General features: G+C 35.6%; 1 protein-coding gene across 1 annotated transcript in view; it reads right to left on the minus strand.

Annotated features, from left to right (window-relative positions):
- The window catches only part of HIF1A (hypoxia inducible factor 1 subunit alpha), a 42,808-nt gene extending 21,921 nt beyond the window's left edge, over window positions 1-20,887 (minus strand). Inside the window, exons 1-3 of the mRNA XM_026698641.2 lie at window positions 20,694-20,887; window positions 1,994-2,184; window positions 131-276 (exon numbers count right to left, since the gene is read on the minus strand). Of these exons, the coding sequence (XP_026554426.1) occupies window positions 131-276; window positions 1,994-2,184; window positions 20,694-20,737 (381 nt within the window). The 5' untranslated portion in view covers window positions 20,738-20,887. The remainder of the gene's footprint in view (window positions 1-130; window positions 277-1,993; window positions 2,185-20,693) is intronic.
- Window positions 20,888-21,665: the final 778 nt, after the last annotated feature.

Raw genomic sequence — 21,665 nt, forward strand, 5'->3', positions numbered from 1 at the left:
CCCGCAGGGTTGTTATAGTGGGAAAATGCACACAGTCTTGAACTCCTAGGGGAAAGGTTAGAAATCTAGTCAACAAATGAATAAAAATAAATAATACTCTGCACAATCAAAAGAATGGTTCATGTCATACCTGAGTGAGTCCCATACACTTGTTCACATTTTCAGAAGTATAGATCATGTCACCATCTTCAGAGAGGACCATGACAAACCCATCCAGAGCTTTTAAGTAAAAACAATTCAACTGTGTCTCCATTTCAGCTTCTGCCTCTAAGTCATCTAGAAGAATCAGTACATATTAAATGCCTGCAACCCATCATTATAAAAAATAATGTATCAACTGCTATAGAAACCAGATGAAAACCTAAAACTATACTTTGTGGATCAAGCATGCAAGCTAACTGAGGCCATATGGATGTTGCCCTGGGAATCTTTTTAATGAATTTTTAATATTCTACCCTGAAGAATCAATCGGCAAAACTAATACAACAACAAAAAAACTTTCAGGGGTTGCTAATGAAGTTCTGTCTGGAATAAATAACTACTTTGTAACGGTGAATATATAGTTGTTCAATGACTGTTCAAGCATATGTTCTCTCTACAAAATGAAAAGTACTATAGGTGCATGAAGCCTTGAAGGCCTGGTTTTCTTCCAGGCCTTGGGGTGAGATTGGCAGGTTGGCTGGTTTGTCATTTTTGTTTTTGGTCTGCATATTTTTCTGGGATTACTTCTGATTTGTATTGGTTTTTATGTTACTGTCTATGAACTTCCTATAATCATTTGGATTGGACAGCATCTAAATAGAATTAAATAGTGTACCAATAACTTGGAAAACTGAGTTTCAGAAAGATATAAACACCCTGAATTAGATTCAAAGCAATTTATTTTACTGTCCACTAAATATTACATGCCTAGTAGCGAGCATGTTGTCCTTGATACCAAATTTTAAAAAGTTTGGCCTATTGAGTATGAGTAGTATTTTCAGAATAACAAGAAATAGAAGAGGCTAAGTCACCCACAACTGTAAAACAGGATTTATAATATTACATTTGCATCTCCTGCTTTTCCTTCAGGGATTAAAAAAATCTGTATGTGGAACCCCCAGAGAGCCTTCCATTTGACCAAATTTAATCCGACAAATTTTAGACATCATGTGCCTTCAAACTATATCTTGTGTCTTTTTTGTCTCAGGAAATTTAGAAAAGTTTTGCTGGTTTTGTTCTGGACAGCACAAAATTAACTGTTGCTATCCTCTTGGGCTTTGCTGTCTAAAGTAGCATCATGATTTTCAAGAAACATGCGCTAACATTCCTCTAACTTTGGATAAATGCCTGTTGGATTTATAGCTAACACAAAAACCTCTGTTTTTAGATAGCAAAATTCAATCTTCGTTATAACCCAGGTTTTTCCTGAATAAACTGTTGGAAAGGTGGATAGAATACTTTTTCTGCCAAAATATATTGCAAGTACCCAGTAGTTTGTCCCTCTATCAAAGTTTTTCAGTTTCAAACTTCATCCCCATATTGAACTTCAAAGTCTGAAAGAAGCATGACTATTTATCAATGCTAGAACCATGCCTGTCATGGTGAACAGTTTTAATTAAGTCTTCAATCAAGTATTAAATGCTAATAAGCAATGTATACGAAGCAAAAATTTAATGCATAAATAAGGTTATGTACAATGAAGCCATAAATACAAGATTAAAAAATGTTCTAAGGCCTATGATTTTTATTACACATTCTAGACTTGTGCCTGCAAGTCTTCAAAATACCAGCAAGTTCTTTCCTTTGAAGCAGTAGCAATAATGGAAGTAATAGGTTGTGAAATTAAAAAAAATAAGGTCTTTGGGCTTTATCATTCTAAGAAATAACTTTTTGAGATTGGGGAGATACAAAGAAACTGCTGGGAGGTAGTTTCGGATCATAGCATCACAGATAGCAAAGTATTCATTCACTAGCCACTGAGAAATTTTCACCCATCTGCAAGAATGCTTACCTGCATCAAGCAACTTTCTCATACGGAGGTAGCTGATTGTAAGTCTCATAACAGAGGCTTTATCAAGATGTGCGCTCACGTGATGGGGAAGAGGCAACTGGTGAGCAAGTTCATAGAACACTTCTGATTCTTTACTTCTCCGACACCTGGCTGCATCTCTAGACTTCTCTTTTCTACGTTCCGAGCTAATCCTACAAAAATAAACACAATATCCAAATCCATATATATGGCTGAAAAGTATCATGAAAATGAGCTCTTAGACTACTTAATCAAGGCTCACAAACAAAATATTTGTACCCGATGCATGTTTCTGCATCTATTCATCATCATGCCCTTGCAATCCACAAATCTATCAATAGTTTATGACTTTAAACTATTAAGACCTGCAATATTAAAATCAGCAACAAAAACCTTGTTTTGAAAGGTGCATTTTAGAACCTTTTTTAAAAAGTCAAGAAAGGGGTGCATTTGACAGACCTAAGTTAATTACATAAAGACCCAATTAGCTCATTTTAACAAAAAGTAAATCTTATCAGATTACTTCAGTGAGCAGGATACTCCAGATCACAAGAACTTTAAAGATAATAACCAAGACTTCCTATACTGATTAAAGTTTCTAAATACAGTCCCTCGTGGAGGCCCTTTTTGCAGTCAAATTTTAAGGATTCATATGTCATTTTCTTCCAGAAAGTGGTAAGAATAAGCCTATAAAAACCTTAAATGATATAAAGATTTTGAGCTGTAGTTTTAATCTAGGAAATTAGAGCATGATCAAGTTCAAAGCATCCATAAATTATGCACCAACTCCTTTTGCAAAAGTGTAATCACCTGGAATTATAAATCACCACAATAAGCACTTCTGTCCTGCCTGAATTTAATTTTAAGATATCCTTTATTCTCTTTGATTTCTGAAGAAATTGTCAAACAATCAGATTTTTGTTTTTGATTGGTGGACTCAATTTCTCCTGCCAGCACCCAATTTCTACCTGCCAGTCTTACGACGTAGACCAGACTGGAAACACAACCAGAAATGCTAATTCTACTTTACTGTAAAGCTACGTTAATAGAATCTTGCAAGTCTGAAAATACAGTTCTCTGCAGCCATCGCTTTTACAGCATGATAACTTATGGAGAGTCCCTCCTGAGCCCCTTGATCCACACACTATGCAGCTGTCGGGTATGCTCTCTCTTATCTGACCATTACCTGGGCAGCGTCTCTTTGCCCAGTCTCCCAAGGTCATTCCCACATACCATTACACTACCTGAGGTTCATTTTGAGCTATTTGCAGTTCTTTCTATAAAGAATATTGCCTAGCTTTCTATCAGGTTTGAAACTAAATCAAACAATATCATACTAAGGATGTCCAACCCAAAAACTAATTAAACAATGTCATCTGAACCTAAATATCTGCCTTCTGGAATTATATCCAACTTGAGATCTATATAGCTCCCAATTCAGCATAAGGATAAAATCATGCAAATTAACTTAAATTAACTTGAATAAACAGTTAAGAAGCATCCTGAGGTAAATCAAACTATTTTTAATTGTAGAAAAGTTTTTAAAGTCTAAATCAGAATTGAATTGGTTCTAAATAAATAATATACTTCCAATTTATTCCCCCCAAACTAGCCCAGGTTCACACAAAAGCTCTTAAACCTGGTACCATTCAACAGAGCATCTGGTCACTGCCCTTTGACACAAATAATTATTGCAGCCGTCTCCCCGACTTTCCTTCCCGCTTTGTTCTCTCACCCCAGAAAAGACCCAGATGATCAAATCCTGTTCTTCAGTTTTCCAAGCCTAGCTCAGTTCCACCAGAAACCTCAAGAGACTGTGGTGCTACCATTTCATTCTTGGTTATCCTGCTAGCTATCTTTACACTGAGCATAAGCAGAGACCTCTGCTATCCTGACCTAACCTCCTAGATCTTCTAAAAGCCAACAACACTTCTCTTCAAAGGTCCTGATGAAAAATCATCACAAGGCAATGTTTTCCCCCCGCTGCTGTGGCTTGAGTAACAAATTAAGGCTGCCACGATATTCCTTTCACCATGTCAGCTGCATATTTGTCTTTTCTTAGACTCTTCTATGCTTGTCTCAGATTTCGTTTAGATGCCTTTGTTTTCTTGAGGTCTTCCCCCCACCCCTTTCTACTTTATACATTATTTTTTGGCTTTTCAATTCAATTGGTATTTCTATTGATTCCTTCAACGTTTTTCCCCTTCTATTTTGTTGCCTCTTTTTAATTTCAATAACACTTAACAAGTTGAGTAGTGTACCATCAGTTTAACTCTGACCTTCAGGTTTTTTTCAAGAAGTCTTTCAGGGCACTTCACATGGAACAGTTTCTGCTCTGTAATCCTTCTTATTATGTGATCCAGAAAAAAAAAGTGTAGGTGTATTATAAAACTAACTGGAAAGGCCAAAATAGGACTTATGACACAATTTATTACATTGGCCAATTTGATGGAGTATAGTATAAATTTTTATTTTAGTTGCTAAGACTAAAATTCACCAAGAAGAATAAAAGAATTACCAGGATCTGAAGGTTTAAGAATACAACATATTTAAGAATTCTTGATCACCTATACCCATGATATTCTTTTGAAGATTATGTATACTTTCTATTATTTTGCAACAATTAATCTAAGTTTTTGACAAGGAAGTTTACTTCATTATGTAAAGAGGGATTTTTTTAAGTCTTGAAGTCAACACAGTTAAGTCTTCAAGAGGCTGAAATAAATACCTTTTGCTGCTATTTTGTGTACTGCTAATCCCAAGGCTAAAAGATAAGAATACAGCAGACCTGGAGACGCTTACTGCTAGTCATTTTATAGACTTTAGCTAAAGATTTATAGCAAGGATTTATAGATGAATAGTGAATTAAGAATCTGGTCAAAGCCACAATAGAATTTGTCATCAAATAATCAATTGTTTACTATATTTATTTTTAAAATAATCACTAATATCTAGGCATTTCTTTTTTTTCCAGGAAACCTATCCTGTTGATAAGTTTAAGAATGAGACGCTGACATAAATGTTTTAGATACAATCAGCAGGAAGTTAGAAAAAATGATTTTTGGTTATTTCTTTTCATATGTAGGGCTAATTACTGGCTAGATATTTTAAAACACCCTTAAATACTTGTTTTATGTGCTGATGCATGTGCTTACTAAATGTGATATACTGTATAATTAAATATGTAAATATTATAAACCATGTTGAAATCAACTTACACAGTGTAGCATTTATGTTTTTGAATTCAATATTAATCTATATTTGTGGCCTCAATCAACACTGATAATCTATGAATTCAGAAAGCAAACAAAGTAACATGCAGTTGAAATGAAATGTTAAATGTTAATTTATCAAAAAAACGTTTTATCCATTTTTTTAAAAAAAGTATTTAATTTATTTTAATAAAAAATGTAAATACTTTCTGTTAATTATTGTAAAATTGATCTTAAATCTCTGGAAGAATTCATTCCCGGTATAGCTTCAGATACATTTGACGTGTACCATACATCCTAAAATCATTCTTCCATTGTCAGATCAAGCTGAGAAACATTACAAACAATGCTTATAGGAGAGTGAAAGAGTACTTAGAATTGCTACCACTAAAAGATTTAAGTGAATGTGTGTGCATTCACACACCACAATAAACCATAAATAATACCAATTTAGTATTTTATGTGAATTCACCCACAGGTTAAAAGTCTGTAGAGATTCTCAGTCATTCAGGTCATGGTTGTCCCAAAGGTACTTTATCTGGAGGCAACTGGACTTTGTTATTTCTTTTGAAGGCGTTTAGCTTCTCATCCAAGAAGCTTCTTCAGCTCTGACAGCTGTCTGCAAGGAATATAAATCCTTCCATTCCCCACTATCCTGTCAGAGCAGAAGAAGCTTCTTGAATGAGAAGCTAAATGTCTTCAAAAGAAAAACAAGAAAGTCCAGTTGCCTCCAAAAATACTCACAGGTTTATAAACTATGATTTATGGCCTTAGTTGTATGAACCAATTTATTGAACCAGGATTGGGCATTTTCAATTTTAGTGAAAAGTGTGAAATGTATGTGCTTGAACAGGATTAACTCTTCTTAGGAAACAGTATTTCAGGGTTGTTGTTTTTGTTGGTAGAGGATTGCAGGAGGCTGTTATAGCCAAAAACAGAGCTTGAGAGCCTGTTTTCACTGGCAGAACACCTGGTCCACCCCCAGTTCCCCCCCAACACAAGTGATGTCTAGCTGGCCACAGCTACCCCAGCCAGACCTACCCTGGCCCCCCAAGTCAAACACAGCCCTGATGCAGCAAATCAAGTTGGACACCCCTGATCTAGAACTTTGTAATTTTTAACAGAAAGCTGCCAGTTGAAGAAATCATGAGTGAAAATTAAATTTTAACAAAGAAGTATTCTACAGTTTTAAAGCACTACATTTGGGGCTATCAGATTCTAAATGCTCAAGGACTAAAAGGAACATTTCTCCTTGAACCAGCCAGCCTTCGCCCCTCTACCAAGAAAGATTCAGTGGAACAAAGACAGATAACATTCTATATGCCAGTAACTTATCTACAGAATCTTTGTTTTACTGAACTTCTACTGCCACTACTATGATTTCCACAACAGTTTAAAATCAATTGTCTTACCTTGAAAATTAAACAGCAAAAAGTCCAATTACCACTTGAATAGGAGACCACTAAGAATTCCAAAGTTATAGCTTAGACTGGGAAGTTAAAACACTACTACTTATGATAGATCACTTCCATAAAGTTACTCAGAAAACTCAGAGTCAATTACAGAAATGTAATTGTAAGAGTCAAATTAAACAGCTCAACTTACTTTTTTATATCTGTATGATATTGCAAACAATGTTTTTCATGCAGATTACAAACTACCACGATAGTAGATGGACTTGGCAACCATTTGAGGTAGTGGATAATGATACGCCGTTAGACAAGATGGGTGGCACACAAATCAAATTGGAACGATCAATCAATCCACACACATTTTCATGTCATTGTGGAGGCATCACTGTTGTTGCACACTCTGTTTTTTTTATGACAGTTTTATCAACACGATAGTAAATATAAGTCAGGTATTCTTTCCTAAAATCTATGCAAGAACATCATAGTAATGAGAATTGGGCCAATTCTTTTTTAAAGTATTGTTTTTATTTAGGTTGAAGGTTTCATGGAAATAATCTAAGCACTGTATCCAGGCTACAATTACTCATTTAACATATGCATAACTATAGAAAGATAGAGTAACAGTTTTCATGCAAAATGAGGAACCAAATCTTTCCTGTGAAGATTATTTCTAGCTTAATATTATTATCGTCTTTCCTGCAGTTTAAAAAAACTATTTCAATCCTGTAATTCAGCATTTGTTTATTCTTCTCATATGTATAACTGCTTCCAGATAACCATCTTCATCCATCTGAAGGTTTGGATTTAAAAGAAATAAATACATAGTATTTATATTTTTCTCTCTCGCAGCAGCTCTATGGAGAATCATCCAACTTCTTGCAACTACCGGAAGAGACTCATACTCACTAATTTAAGAGTATAACAAGAAGCATTTTATTCAAGTTATATATTAGCTTGACTTCCAACTAATTCACCCTTGAATAAAAGTAACGAGGTCCTCCTTTATAATATTAAGGGTATCAGTATAGCCTCAACCGGGTTCTTTATCTCTTCTTTCTACTCAAAGCTTGTCCCAGCTTGACCAAACAGAACAGAATTAAATTGTTACCACTTTCATTTTTTATCATGGCCTTCCAAAGTCATTTACATTAAAAGTCCCCAACTCACAACAAAGCCTAAAGAACCAGTGAGTCTCCAAAGGTGGTGATTATTTTTTATTAAATTTACTCTAGCAAGTCTGGGAAGTTTACAAATTATTTAAAATATGAGAAACCAGGCATGAGAAATGTCAAGAAAAAACCCCCACCCCACCCCCAAAAAAGCCCCAGATAAAATGTCCTGATAACAAACTTGGTAGAAACAAAACAAAACAATTCTAGGTTAAAAGATAACATCATTCTTTTATGTATATTGACAGCATTTGCACTAAGACAAATTCCTTGTGTGTCCAATCACACTTGGCCAAATAAATAATTCTATCATTCGTCTATCTATCTATCTATCTATCTATCTATCTATCTATCTATCTATCTATCTATCTATCCTTACCAAAGGCATGAGTGAAAAGCTGTTTCCGAAACCACAAACTTATTTAAAATTGATGGTGCTCCCTAGCGACTGTTATGTTTTAATGATTATCACATGCTTTTTAACACTGAGACAATAGTATTTACATCTACAGTAATGAATATTAGTGTCTATTATTTAAAGGTTTCTATTCAATCCTTTCAGGTATTTGGTAAATATCAAACTTATGCACTGGACAAATACCACTGGATTCCTCCTGGTATTGCAGCTCCCATTTCCCAGAGACACAAACGATAAATCTGCTCCATCAAGTATGTAGATTTTCTAGAATAATTTGGGAATGATGTTTCAGAATGTTGGTGACTAACCCAAAAGAAGCAAATAAAAGTGTGCTGCTCTCTAACCATCCAGTCTACCTGTTATGGTGAGTAAATGGAGAAAGCCAAATGAGTACAGTTGAATGGTATCTTCATGTGAATTATGTCCAAATTAATTCAAATAAGCTTAACCTGATTTTATTCAGATTGAATTGTGTTTTGAATTAATTTTTCCAAAGAAAGAAATGTATTCATTTACAAAATGTAAAAAGGAAAATTAGGGATACCAAAATGTAGGCTTTTTATGGCACAAAGTAGCTTGTCAAGGGTTGAAAATCATTTGAATTGTTTCAAATCTGAAACTTCTGCTTTTAAGCTAAAAATGAACATTTTAGCTGCGTTTTGTAGAACACTTCCCAAATCTTGAAAACAACCTTTTTTGCACTTGAAACAGTAGTTTCACAGTTGACATGAAAGGGGGGGGGGGTTAGTTTGTATTTAAACAGTTACCTCCTTTGCAACAATTAAACTAAAATATAAGAACTGCCTAACGATTCCTATAAAATTACTTAATTCACATGGATTTGCCCAAATAATTTTAAAACAAGAAAGCAGAACCTTTCTGCTTTATACTCATCGTTATACTCATCATTCAGTATACTCATTGTTCAGTCATACCAGACATAAAGTTGGGCATTTTGTAATTCATTTCTGGGAACAGATATAAACTGGAAAAGCTGGGAAGGAATATCCAAAGTTTCTGCAGAAAAAAAAATCTAGTTCAAATTTGAAAGTTTCAGAATTGTATGACGTTTATTTTATAGATGAATGTTCTTAAAAATATGCAAGAAGCAGGTATTTCATGGCTGATTCTAAGACAAGAAATAAGAGAAGAGAGAGGCTTCATTTGCAAAATAATGAGAAAAGCATTCTAGTTCTTTCCTGTAGTCCCCATGTGGCCAAGGCTGCATGGTGGATTTCCTGCTGTGAAGCAAACTAACAGGAAGTGGCCAGAATGGTTCCACAATGGTCAATACTGACAGTGGAAATTGTGAAAAGGATTTGGATCTGATAATTCCTAATCTGGGGGAGGCAGGGAAGCATATTATATCATTACAGATCTTGATAATGATATTTCAGTAGAAGAGTATAAAGCAGTGGCCATATCTGGCGTATTTGCAAGCAGTATTCTTTGATATGCCAAATATATATTGTAATTGCCTATGAGGTTGTCCTCATTGCCTACTGCTCAACATTACTTCCAACATTCCAGTGTAAATATTTCCCCAAATATCAAGCCTTTTATTTGAATGTATTTATTTAGCCAGCCATCTAACTTGCAAGTGACTCTGTACAGCATCCAGCATTTAATTTAAAAACCAATAAATACATAAAAGACACAATTCTTTAAAAAAAAAACTATAAATATACCATTCACAATAGCAAAAATGATTAAAATTAATTTAATCATATATTAATGTAATAATGTTTTATGAATATATTCAGAGGTCCTGCAGTAGTTTGGTAGAAATCTGGGAACTGATTCACACATTGAGATTCCAATGAATCCTCAGAAAAAGATCTTATTGTCGTAAAGGCAAGAAAGAAAGTACAGTTGCCATTGGATTATGTCTTCAATCTAAGGGCCTGAGATGCATTGAGGAGGCTGGGGAACAGCAGACAAAATAGGCAGAAGAGAAATTAGGAGAATTTGAAATAATAGCAACACTGGAAAAATCAGGAGAAAAGAGGAAAAAAAGAAGAAAAACAATGGGCATAATTCACTATTGGTTTCAGCAGTTATGACAAAGAGACATGTTGAGAAAGAAATTGTTAAATCTCCCCCCAACAATTCCCATATGGTTAGGCAATTTTTGTGTTTAAACTTGAGAAAGTCTGTCATAGAAATAATTTAAATACCTTCTGCATTATGTTTTTAATCATAGCAGTAAGGACCACAATTATGCTACAAAATCAATATAGGTTACACAAAGAACTAGGTCAATAGAACTTGGACAATTTCCTACAGATTTGGAACTCTGTCAAGAGAACTACTGATTTCAGAAGTGTTGAATACAGTAACTGGAATTGAAAACAAAAATTGTATCTTAGTGTAAATCATGAGTGATATAAAACATTAATATATAGCACTGTTCTGCCTATAACTTGTCTTAGCTGTCATTTCATATTACTAGTATATAGTAAATCAGCGATTCCCATCCTTGAGGGCTACTTCTGCTGACATCCGGCTGCCTGCAATTTGGCAGATCGAATCTTACCAGGCTCAAGGTTGACTCAGCCTTCCATCCTTCTGAGGTGAGTAAAATGAGGACCCAAGTTGTTAGGGACAATATGCTAACTCTGTAAACTGCTTAGAGAGGCCTGTAAAGCACTATAAAGCGGGTCTAAGTGCTATTGCTATTGCTTTGCATCCATCCGATTTCCTAGTGAGCTGATTTTTCAAAAGCTGAAAATGAAAAGCTGATAAGATAATCTTCAGCATTATTTTTATTCCCCAAAGTGCCTCTAAATCTTACAGAGGTATTCCAAGAAAATAAAATGACTAAGTACATTGAAATATGATGTGAAATATTTTGGGGAACCAGAAGAGAGGCACCTTAGGTTTAAAAATTGTCTTTCTGTGATTGATTATACTTCCAAATGCAGTCATTTTCTCAGAATGCCCACAAAATATTCTTAAAATTTCAGATGTATCAGGAATGTAACAATAAGAAAAAAGACTAAGAGACTCTTGCATTAGTTTGCATATTTCAACTCTACTTTAAAAAAAAATGTGTGAGTAACATCTTCTAGGAACCCCATCCACAAGTTTAACAGCAAATATATAAATGCAAGTATAGCTGTAGGAAACCAAATATTTTCACAAACTTGCAGCAAGTGAAATGATAAACACACAGAACTGGCACACAATTTATCAAATTACCTACCCACATAATCTCTGACGTATTTCCTCTGAAATTGCCATTTACAGACTATCCTACTGACTCTTAAAACCATCACAATCTTCTAAAAGTAAAGATTAAGAGAGTTCTTTACAGAAAGGGGTGTAGAGGGAGTGACTAAGAACTGGTACTTAGAACAGTCGAATATTCTTGGGAAGCCATTTGATGAGTGAGTAAGCTCACCCATTTTGCAAAAGTATCAGCAACATGTACGAAGAGTTTGGAAACAATATATAATGTATCATTTTCATGTTAACACTTTGAGTTGGCATGTTGTAGAAGCTTGACCATTATAGTTGTAAATGATAAATTTACAGATTTGTGTAAAGTATAAATCCAACAACTGTGTCTTATTCTATAAACTGTGGTTAAATAAACAAGATCCAATCATTGAAAATATGGGGAAAGTGATAAAAAAAACAATGGCATATGTAAATATTCAAAATACTAAATGAAATCAGCCCTGATTGTTCTTTGGAAGAGCAGATACTGAAGCTGAAGCTCAAATACTTTGGTCACCAACAGAGAAGTGAAAACTCCATGGAAAAGACCCTGATATTGGGAAAGCAAAAGGAGAAGGGGATGGCTGGAGATAATCTGGTCAGACAGTATCATTGACGCAATGAACATGGATTTGAGCAAACTCTGGGAGACATTTAATGTTCAGTCACACAATGCCCACCTAGAAAGCCTAGGTGGGCATTGTATACAACTAAATAGGGCATGAATCAATGACACCTCTTCTCTTGTGTTCCTTAGTAAATAGTTTCAGAGGAATATTTGTAATGCCAGAAATAAAACCTACCTTAAAACTGCCAGCCTTAAACTCCAATTTGATCATTCAAATCAATGTCTATTAGTTTATCTTGTAGTAAATTCTACACTAATCTCCTTTAATGGTACAATAATTATTATAATTATCCAAACTGTTCTAAGTCTTCTGAATTCAGAACAGAAGAGCCTGTGCTTATCCCAAGCGGGAGACAAGGTGGGAACAGTTCATTACATATAGTCTTGAGTGACATTGTATCTTTTTAAAAAATTCCTCCAAGCCTTTTATATTTAAAGAAATGTTTGCCGATAAAACATTTTTGCTGTCAGTGGCTAAAGCTAATTGAAGGCAAGAGAAAGTGGAGCTGAAGAAAAATTGGTTAAACACTGTTCAGGTGTTAAAATCTGCTTACAACTTAAAAGAAAATTACTACTTGCCTGCTGAATAAGTTCACTGCTATACTATATGGAGTATATACTATACTCTATGTTTACAATGTGATATTCTGCTTTATTGTGCCTTTTTTTTTTAGGCAAGCTGATAATTGTAAGATGTCTACTGTGAAATACAAAACATTACAAATATATTCGGCCCCTGAGCTTGTAAATACCCAAAATATTGCTTACTGAACTTGTCAGGCAGAAAGAGAATTACCTTTTTCCTGTTATTTATTAAGAAAATGTATATTTTCTTAATAAATATACATAGTCTCCATGATGGTATAACCCGGGCAATATTCTGTCTTAATACAGTGGCTAAAAATCTATACACACAACAACCCAACTGGATATTATATCCCTCGCAGTCCAAACTAGAGAGGTAGCAATTAGAGTACAATGCATGACCTCTGTAGATGCCCTATGCCAAATAAATATGGCCACCCAACTCATTCACTCATTCAGGGTAGTTAGCAGTAGTCCTCGACTTACAACAATCCATTTAGTGACTGTTCAAAGTTACAAGGGCACTGAAAAAAAGTGATTCATTATTGTTTTTCCATGATCGATGCAGCATTCCCATAATCACATGACCAAAATTCAAACACTTGGCAACTGACTCATATTTATGACAAATGTAGTGTCATGTGATTCCCTTTTGTGACCTACTGACAAGCAAAGTCAATAGGGAATCCAAATTCATTTAACAAGTATGTTACTAACTTAGCAATTGCAGTGATTCCCTTAACTGTGGCAAAAAAGATAAAATGAAACAAAACACCATCAACAAATATCTCACTTAGCAACAGAAATTTTGGACTCAATTGTGGTGCTAAGTCAAGGACTACTTGTATTCACAGACTGGAACTGAAGTAAGCAAATTACACTCTAGAAGCCTCCCAAAATTTTATTAAAATTTTTGAATTGCAAATTCTTCATATTTGGATTTTAGACAGGCTGTTCCATGCTCATTGGAAATGTTCCACATTTATGCATAAAATGCTATACAGCACCCTCCCCCTCCCAAACAAAACCAATGTCCAATGGAAAGAAGGCAGATGTGCCAGAACATTGGGTGCAGACAATCTGCAGTGTCTTCTTTGACTTTTTTGAAAATATTTAAACTGGCACATGGAATTATTTCTATTATTGTTATTCTGATTGGGTAGGTTTATATATCACACTGAGTTTTGTTTTAATCATAACACTATACTAGAATCAAATAAATCATGGTTTCTAAAATAACCAATGAGACTTGAGACATACCACACATAAATAAGAATCAAACTGATTACTGTGGATTTTTGCTGTATGAATCTACATTTAGGTTTGGATCCTCAAAACATTTGTTCCAAAACAGCCTCACTGAGGTCAACCACAGGGACAAAGCAATCTGATGATAATGGAAGTTGTGTAATTGAAAGTTTCAATTATTTTAAGCAAATGCATTCTTCACGGTTACTTCACAATACTACAGGAGAATGCTTTAAAACGAATAGTTCAGACAACCAGTCCACTGGCTAATACAAAAACATTTTCCTACTTTCATAAATTTAGTGAATACTTTTTGCAATCGATTATTTTTTTCTGTAGCTATAAATCTAGCACAACAAAATTATATGATTTTCCCAAAAACTTGTCCTGAAAAAAAAGTGCTATTTAAAACATATTTCTAGTTCATTTCCTCATATCCAAATTGGTATCCAAATTTATTTTTTCTGTAGTCAGTTACCCACCCAGGTGATATGGTTGAACCCTCTGTTTAAGTGCAGTTTCCACTAGCACAGAGAAAAGTCTGGTCTGGTTGATTGTAGTCCAAACATTAGTAGTGTCCTTTTGGAGAAACATGAAATCCAATTGATTTCCAATTGGAAGTTCTAGGGATTTGTCAACAACTACATCTAGTGTTCCTTTCAAGTCTTGGCCTCGGTATGGACACCAACTGTCCAGGATGTATAGGATGTTTCCTTGTTTAACTGATCAGATTCTATACTGTAAAGCTTTACTGAGCTGTATATGGCATCTATTCTAGGAAATGCTGTTTTCTCTTAAGGGACCCAATATGATAAACTTATCTAAATGCAATTCCAAATGACATATCCAGTATGGCAATTATATGAGATCAGTTTTAGTTTTTTGCAGTCTAACAGCATGAGCAAGATGTTTATGAGGGCATGTTCTACAACAATGGCTAATTCAGCTAGCTATGGATAAATAAATAAATGAACAAATGAATAAATAAACAGATAAATATATCCAGTGAATTATGAACATTTTGTTACATACATATGAATATGTTGTTGTTAAAGTGTCAGTGATGTGAACATCCAAAAGTGGTACTTAGAATATTGCCATAACTATATCCTTAATTGGTCCACAGAATTTTATTATGCATATTTCCAATGGAAAATATTTTTTTCTCTTAGGCAATGTGATGAAGAGAATAAAGATTCTTCAGCATTCTAAGCAAAGATTCTTAGAGAAAATATTTTTTTACACCCATTTCTATGTGGGCTTCTGCCTTGCTATGGACATAATTATTTGTCAGCATAACAGATTGACTTTACTGGAAAAGAGACAGCATCTTTTCATACCATTTATTCTGATACAGCTGTGTTCCTTAGGAGCTGGAGTTATGTAATGATTCTATTCTTATTTGTGAGACGCGTCTCAAGGAACAGTATTTGAAAGGTTCATACAGGTAGTCTTTGACTTGAGACCATAACTGAGCCCAGAAGTCATTGTGGTCAAAGTCAAGGCATCATGTGTCCGGACCTGATTTTTTTTTTTTTTGGCGGCAGCAGCAGTGTTAAATGAGCACTGTTCTTAAGTGAATCCAATTTACCTAATGGGTATTTTTGCCAGAAAGCAAAATACGTAAAATTGAATTAAGCAAATTGAAACAAGTAAAAAATTGTGACTGTGGGACACTGCAATGTCCACAAAGATGAGCCAGTTGTTAAGTGCCCAAATGTGATCATGTGACTTCAAGAATGCAGTATTTAGGCTAATTCAACTGACCGAGAGCAGTTCGATTCTCACGGGCTCAAGGTTGACTCAGCCGCCCATCTTTCCGAGGTCAGTAAAATGACCCAGATTGTTGGGGGCAATATGCTGACTCTGGAAACTACTTAGAGAACATTACAAAGTGTTGTGAAGCAGTATATATAGTAAGTCTAAGTGCTATTGCTACCACAACATCAAAATTGAGTTGTAAGTAGCTTTTGTAGGATTCATCTTAACTTGAAACAGTCGCTAAGCAAGTTCATATTTATTTACTTCATTAAATTAAAACAAGCCAGGACAACTAACAAATTGAATGCTGCGTACTTTGAATACTCAAAATACCCTCTTGTCTCCTGGTTAGCTGTTTAATATCTGCCTGAAGTTCTGGTGTGTTGAAGACATCCAACAGTATTTTTCTATAATATTGTAATCAAAAGAGGCCAATTTAAACTAAGTTAACAAATAATGTAATAGCTGCTGTAGGTAAATAATCTGAATTTGAAAAGATGGCCATAGTGTAAGTAGTACTTGAATTTCTCAATCTGAATAAGGTCGTGTTGGAAGAATGAACTTGCAGTATAGGGTCACTTCCAGATTTAACACAGTTCTAAGATTCTGTGAGATCTATGGATACAAGGAGCTGCCGATAGTTTTACAGAGGAATTATTGAGTCTATCATCTGCACCTCTATAACTGTATGGTTTGGTTCTGCAACCCAACAGGACAGACACAGACTTCAGATAATTAGGACTGCAGAAAAAACAATTACTACCCACCTGCCTTCAATCGAGGACCTGTATACTGTACGAGTCAAAAAGAGGGCTGTGAAAATATTTACAGACCCCTCACATCCCTGACATAAACTGTTTCAACTCCTTCCCTCAAAACAACACTATAGAGCACTGCACACCAGAACAACTAGACACAAGAACAGTTTTTTCCCGAAAGCCATCACTCTGCTAAACAAATAATTCCCTCAACACTGTTCAACTATTACAAAGTCTGCACTACTATTACTATTAACCTTCTCATCACTCCTTATCACCCATCTCCCCCCAGAACTGTAACTTTGTCGCTTGTATCCTTACGATTTATATTGATTGTTTCCTGGTATGATTTGATTGCTGCTTGTACCCTATGACTATCATTAAGTATTATACGTTATGATTCTTGATTCTTAATGAATGTATCTTTTCTTTTATGTATACTCACAGTATTTACACCAAGACAAATTCCTTGTGTGTCCAATCACACTTGGCCAATAAAGAATTCTATTCTATTCTATTCTATTCTATTCTATTCTATTCTATTCTATTCTAATTGTCTACTATCATTTAGAGTTTATGTGAACTATCCTATTTCTGGAAAGGACATCTTCAACACAGTTAAGGTTAAGAACCTTATTATATAAGTTCACATTTTTGATGCATTCTTAGTGTAAGTGTTTAGATTCGCAATGATGGCCCAATCTCACAACTAGTACAGATCAGTTCAGTTGCTAGCATAAAAGCATATCCAAATTGGTGAACAAAGTATCCATTCTTAAATCTTGTTCCAAATTAGTTAGCTATGGTTAACAAAGTGTCGCTATTATATCATGTCCAATAAAAGCATCAACTAAATGGTGATCTAAATATTATGTTCTTGTTAGAATGTCACTAAAGTTTCACTTCTTAACTGTCTTAAAAGATCCTAAAAATAAAGCCAATTATATTCCACATATTCCAATATATTTTTCAATTTTTATTTTAACATTTCAAGATTACAAAAGTAATTTCATGCTTATATTTATATGGAATTAAACCTCTGAATTTATTCTTTACTAATGAACATGCTCTTTATTGACATAATAGAAAGGCAGATAATTAGATATGTAATAATATCTTTAAAAACAGTTTTCTATTAGTCTTGTATTCTGTTTTGTAAGCAAAAGCATTTTAAAAACCCTCTCTGAATTCAGTAGACTGATCTTTAAACAATGTAAGACTGAGCTGAGCAGCAAATCTTCCACAGACAGTTTTGAATTCACAAAGTTCTATCACGATCCCCATTAGCCTATTACTGTAAGTTTAAACAAAACAATAGGGGCCTGAACTGTATTTTGTTATCCTATTCAAGAGACCTATTCAAGACTAAAGAAGACAATTGTTAGAAAAAAAGGAAAGATCATTTTAACGGCTACATAAAGTTCCCAGAATTTTTACATTCCCAGGAATAAGAGAATAGCAGAATGGCAAGCCAGAATCCAACATATTCTGAGGTTGCAAGAAAGTGATGTTTTCCTTTTCTTTTAATGAATAATTCCTAAATTCCAAGCAAGAAATATTAAATAGCATAAAGATTGGTGCAAAGAAATACTAGTTTCGGTCAGAAAGCAAACTAAACCACTATCAAACCCCACCATCCCTTGCACTTCTTAATATTATCAAACATTCCTGCGCAAAGCTCCCTTCATCTTTGATTTTAAACTTTTATTTTTCACCAAACTCTTAAAAATATAATATAAAATATATTGAATTTTTTAAATCATAAATGGTTAAAAAAAATCACATTTAATGTGATGTAATAAAGTCCACCTGTTTTCTACCCAAGGTCTATAAATGTATGTAGCAATCCAGTCCCCTTTGAAGAATTTTTAATTGCTTTATAACTTAGGGGTAGAGAAAGGATTTATGGAAACTGTTTGCTAGTGCTACATATTTAGTTGCAACTGCTAAGTATTCATACTAAAACTCAAGAGAAGACTTGAAACTTCGTGGATAATTACTTTTTTTATACAACTTAAATGTTTCTCAAGATGAAGACTGTCCTACTATTACAAAAAATGAGACAGATCTTAAGAGGTGGAGATATCCAAACCTTTATATGTCACATCAGCTGTATCAGCTGTATCAGCTGTATCCCCCAGCTATTCCCACCCACCCACCCCATAAAATACACTGTTTTGTCACAGCTATTCAATTGTCAACCTAGTGACTAGTCTATTACTAAATATTAAATGTGATGGAAGAAGTTGTGTATTTCACAACTGGTAGTAAAAAGCCTCAGATTAGTCCTACAGTGCAAATTATTCTTTATTGTGAACCAGTAAAACCATTTTATATGTAATATCAAGGAGCCCTGTGATATTAAAACACTCTGTTTTAACATAGTACAGAGTGTTCATCCTATTGTTTACATACTCTATAAAAGCTCTTTCAGCTATGAGGTGATGAAAACTTTATATTCTATGCACAATTACAATCAATGATACTTTAATTATGCATATTCTTACCAAATACAATATTCCCTCTATACTCATAAATAGTGCATACCCAGAAACTTTAGTAGGGATACTTCACATTAATGGCATAGTTCAGTTCAAAAACTAGGATCCTCACAGATCACTAATATCTATCACTGCTGTGAGTCTTTTGTTCACATCCAATACCACATAAAAAGCAATTATATTTTAAACTGGTTTAATGAACAACGTAGTAAAATGGCATTCTGATTGAGACAATTTATAAACTTAACCATACATAAAGGTTTTGGACTTAGTGAAATAGAAAACAGACCATCCAAGGACCTGCAACTTCCAAAAACACATGAATGCAAGCAAACCTTACCACAAACCAAAAAAATAATAATACTGCTAATAATTCACTGAAGTGTAGCAACCATATTTTCGCAGGACTAGCTAGGAGGGAACTCAAGTTGAAATTATGTCAGGAAGTTTCAGGTAGGAGAAGCACAATTTGGGGACTTAGAACAACTTCTGCCAACCTTGCCCTTTTCGGTGTCATTTTGCTAAAAAATACAGAGTAATCTGTCCTGGCACTGAAAGAATCTGAAAATCTTAAAAGTATCATTGATTCTCTCACTGAAGATAACATATATCCATCTCTATTATTAACAGTTATTCTACCTGCCTTTCTAATTGATATCTCTTATTGTCTGCTTACAAAAAATTTGAAAATGTACACAGGCAAAGTGCTGTTCTTTCCAAATCATAACCAGCCAAGATAGACCATCCTTTTCATTTCCATGTACAAATAGTCAAGATACATTAACACAACTCCTGTAGATGGCTCCTAAAAATCAGACAATCATTATACTAAAACCATCATTACGTTTCCTAATACTTTTGAAATACCAGATCTATTTTTTGGGTTATGCCTTAATGTAAACAGGAAACCTCCCCTCCCCCCCCCCAAAAAAAAACCCTTAAATGTGGAGACTCCATGTGGTACATTAGCAATTATCTTGCCAAAAAAAGTTGCATATTTAGCAAGCTAAGAAAATCTGCTATCAAATCTTGGGCACTGATTTCTCTCTCTCTCTCTCTCTTTTTCAGGTTCTCACATTCACATGCTCACCCCCCCCCCTCCAGCACAAAATGGCGACGTGGACAATTGGGGGAGGAGAAGAAATAAAAGAGTGAAAACATCCTCTTAAGAAAAAAGGAAGAAGAGGGGAGGAGGGAAGGGCATAAGAGGACATGTGGGGGAGGGAAGATGAAGACAAATGTGGATGGACGAAAGCTATGTACGGAAATTAGGAAGAAAAATGGTAGTTTAGAAGCAAAGAAGGGGGTGTCGCTACGAACAAAAGATGGGCACGAAAAACAGGTAATGGAGGGATAATTAAACAAACCCCTGGAAAAGAGAGATCTTCCAAGTTCACTCCGTCTTTCAACCACCACGTCTACCCATTTTTTAAAAAGGAGACACAACATCTCGAACAAGAAGATCAGGTTAAAACTGGGTAGAAGGCGGGAGTTTTTGGCAACCCCGCGGCGGCAGAACTACAATATCCATCATCCAGAATTTCGGGGAGGAAAGGTTCTTCGTAATACAGACGCTCCCTCCTTCCTGAAACTCCACACACCGAATTACATCGTTTAAAGAAAAATGAGGAGTGGGGGGTGGGGATGGGGCGGGGGAGCCTCTTTGCGAGCCTCCTGGACCCTTATAACAACGGCAGGCAGTCCGATTCCGGAAAAGGCTCCCAGGCCGCGACCGGCAGTGAAGGGCAAAGGATCGTCTCCTCCTTACCTTTTCTTCTCGCAGGAGCCATCCGTCGTCGGGCAAGGCTCCATGGTGACGGCGGAGGCCAGCTTTGGGCTGGCCCAAACAGCCTCTCACAGGACGGAGGGCTTCAGCGGCCTGCAAAAGGCGAAGGAAAGAAGCCAACGAAGTGCAGGAGGCGGGGGATTTCTCTCCGAGCGGATCAGAGGCGCTTCGCGAGTGAAGTGGTGCTGGCTGAAGGGGGCGGCAGAGCGGAAAAGAAGAGGAAGGCTTGACAGGCGGAGCCGAAACCTGCCGGCCTCGGCCTCGCCTTCTCATCACGAGCGCTCTCTGCCCCAATGAGAAGCCTCCTGGCGGCCCGGCCCCCCTCACAACCCCGGTCGGCTGAGCCCTCTGCGGAAAGGCGCTGCGCGTCTTCCGGCTTCGCGTGTTGTTAGGATGAATACGGGAGCGAAGGAGAATAGCCTGGTCCGCTTCTGAGCTGCTTTTCGTGTTTATTTGCTTTTATTGTCTATGGAAGTTCTCAGTCATTCAGGTCATGGTTGTCCCAAAGGTGACGGTTTTTTTCCAAGAGGCCACTGAACTTTCTGGGTTTTTTTTGCAGACATTTCGCTTCTTGGATGAGAAGTGAAACGCCTGCAAAGAAAAACAGCTTTAAGAAGTTTCGTGGATGAGAAGGGAAATGTCTTCAAAGAAAAAACAGTTGCCTCTTGAAAAAGCACCCTTATTTGCTTTATTGATAAAAAAAAAACGCCGTTCGAAAGCCTCAACACTCAGTTCTCCTGCTCCCACCCAAAGAGCACATTGTATTATGATCACACACTCCTGGTATATGTCATACTGACCACCTTCGCCACAAGTGTGGTTATCTTGGGTGAAAAGTGGAACTGCAGCTGCACCATCTGAATTGTTTTGATTCCACCTTTAAAATGCAGTCTAGATTGCATATAGAAAAAGACCAATGTAACAGCAATATTACAGGCAACATTTTAAAAAATG

This window comes from Pseudonaja textilis, chromosome 1 (genome assembly GCF_049901715.1).
Source record: "Pseudonaja textilis isolate UNSWEBS1 chromosome 1, rPseTex1.2, whole genome shotgun sequence".
Lineage (NCBI taxonomy): Eukaryota > Metazoa > Chordata > Lepidosauria > Squamata > Elapidae > Pseudonaja > Pseudonaja textilis.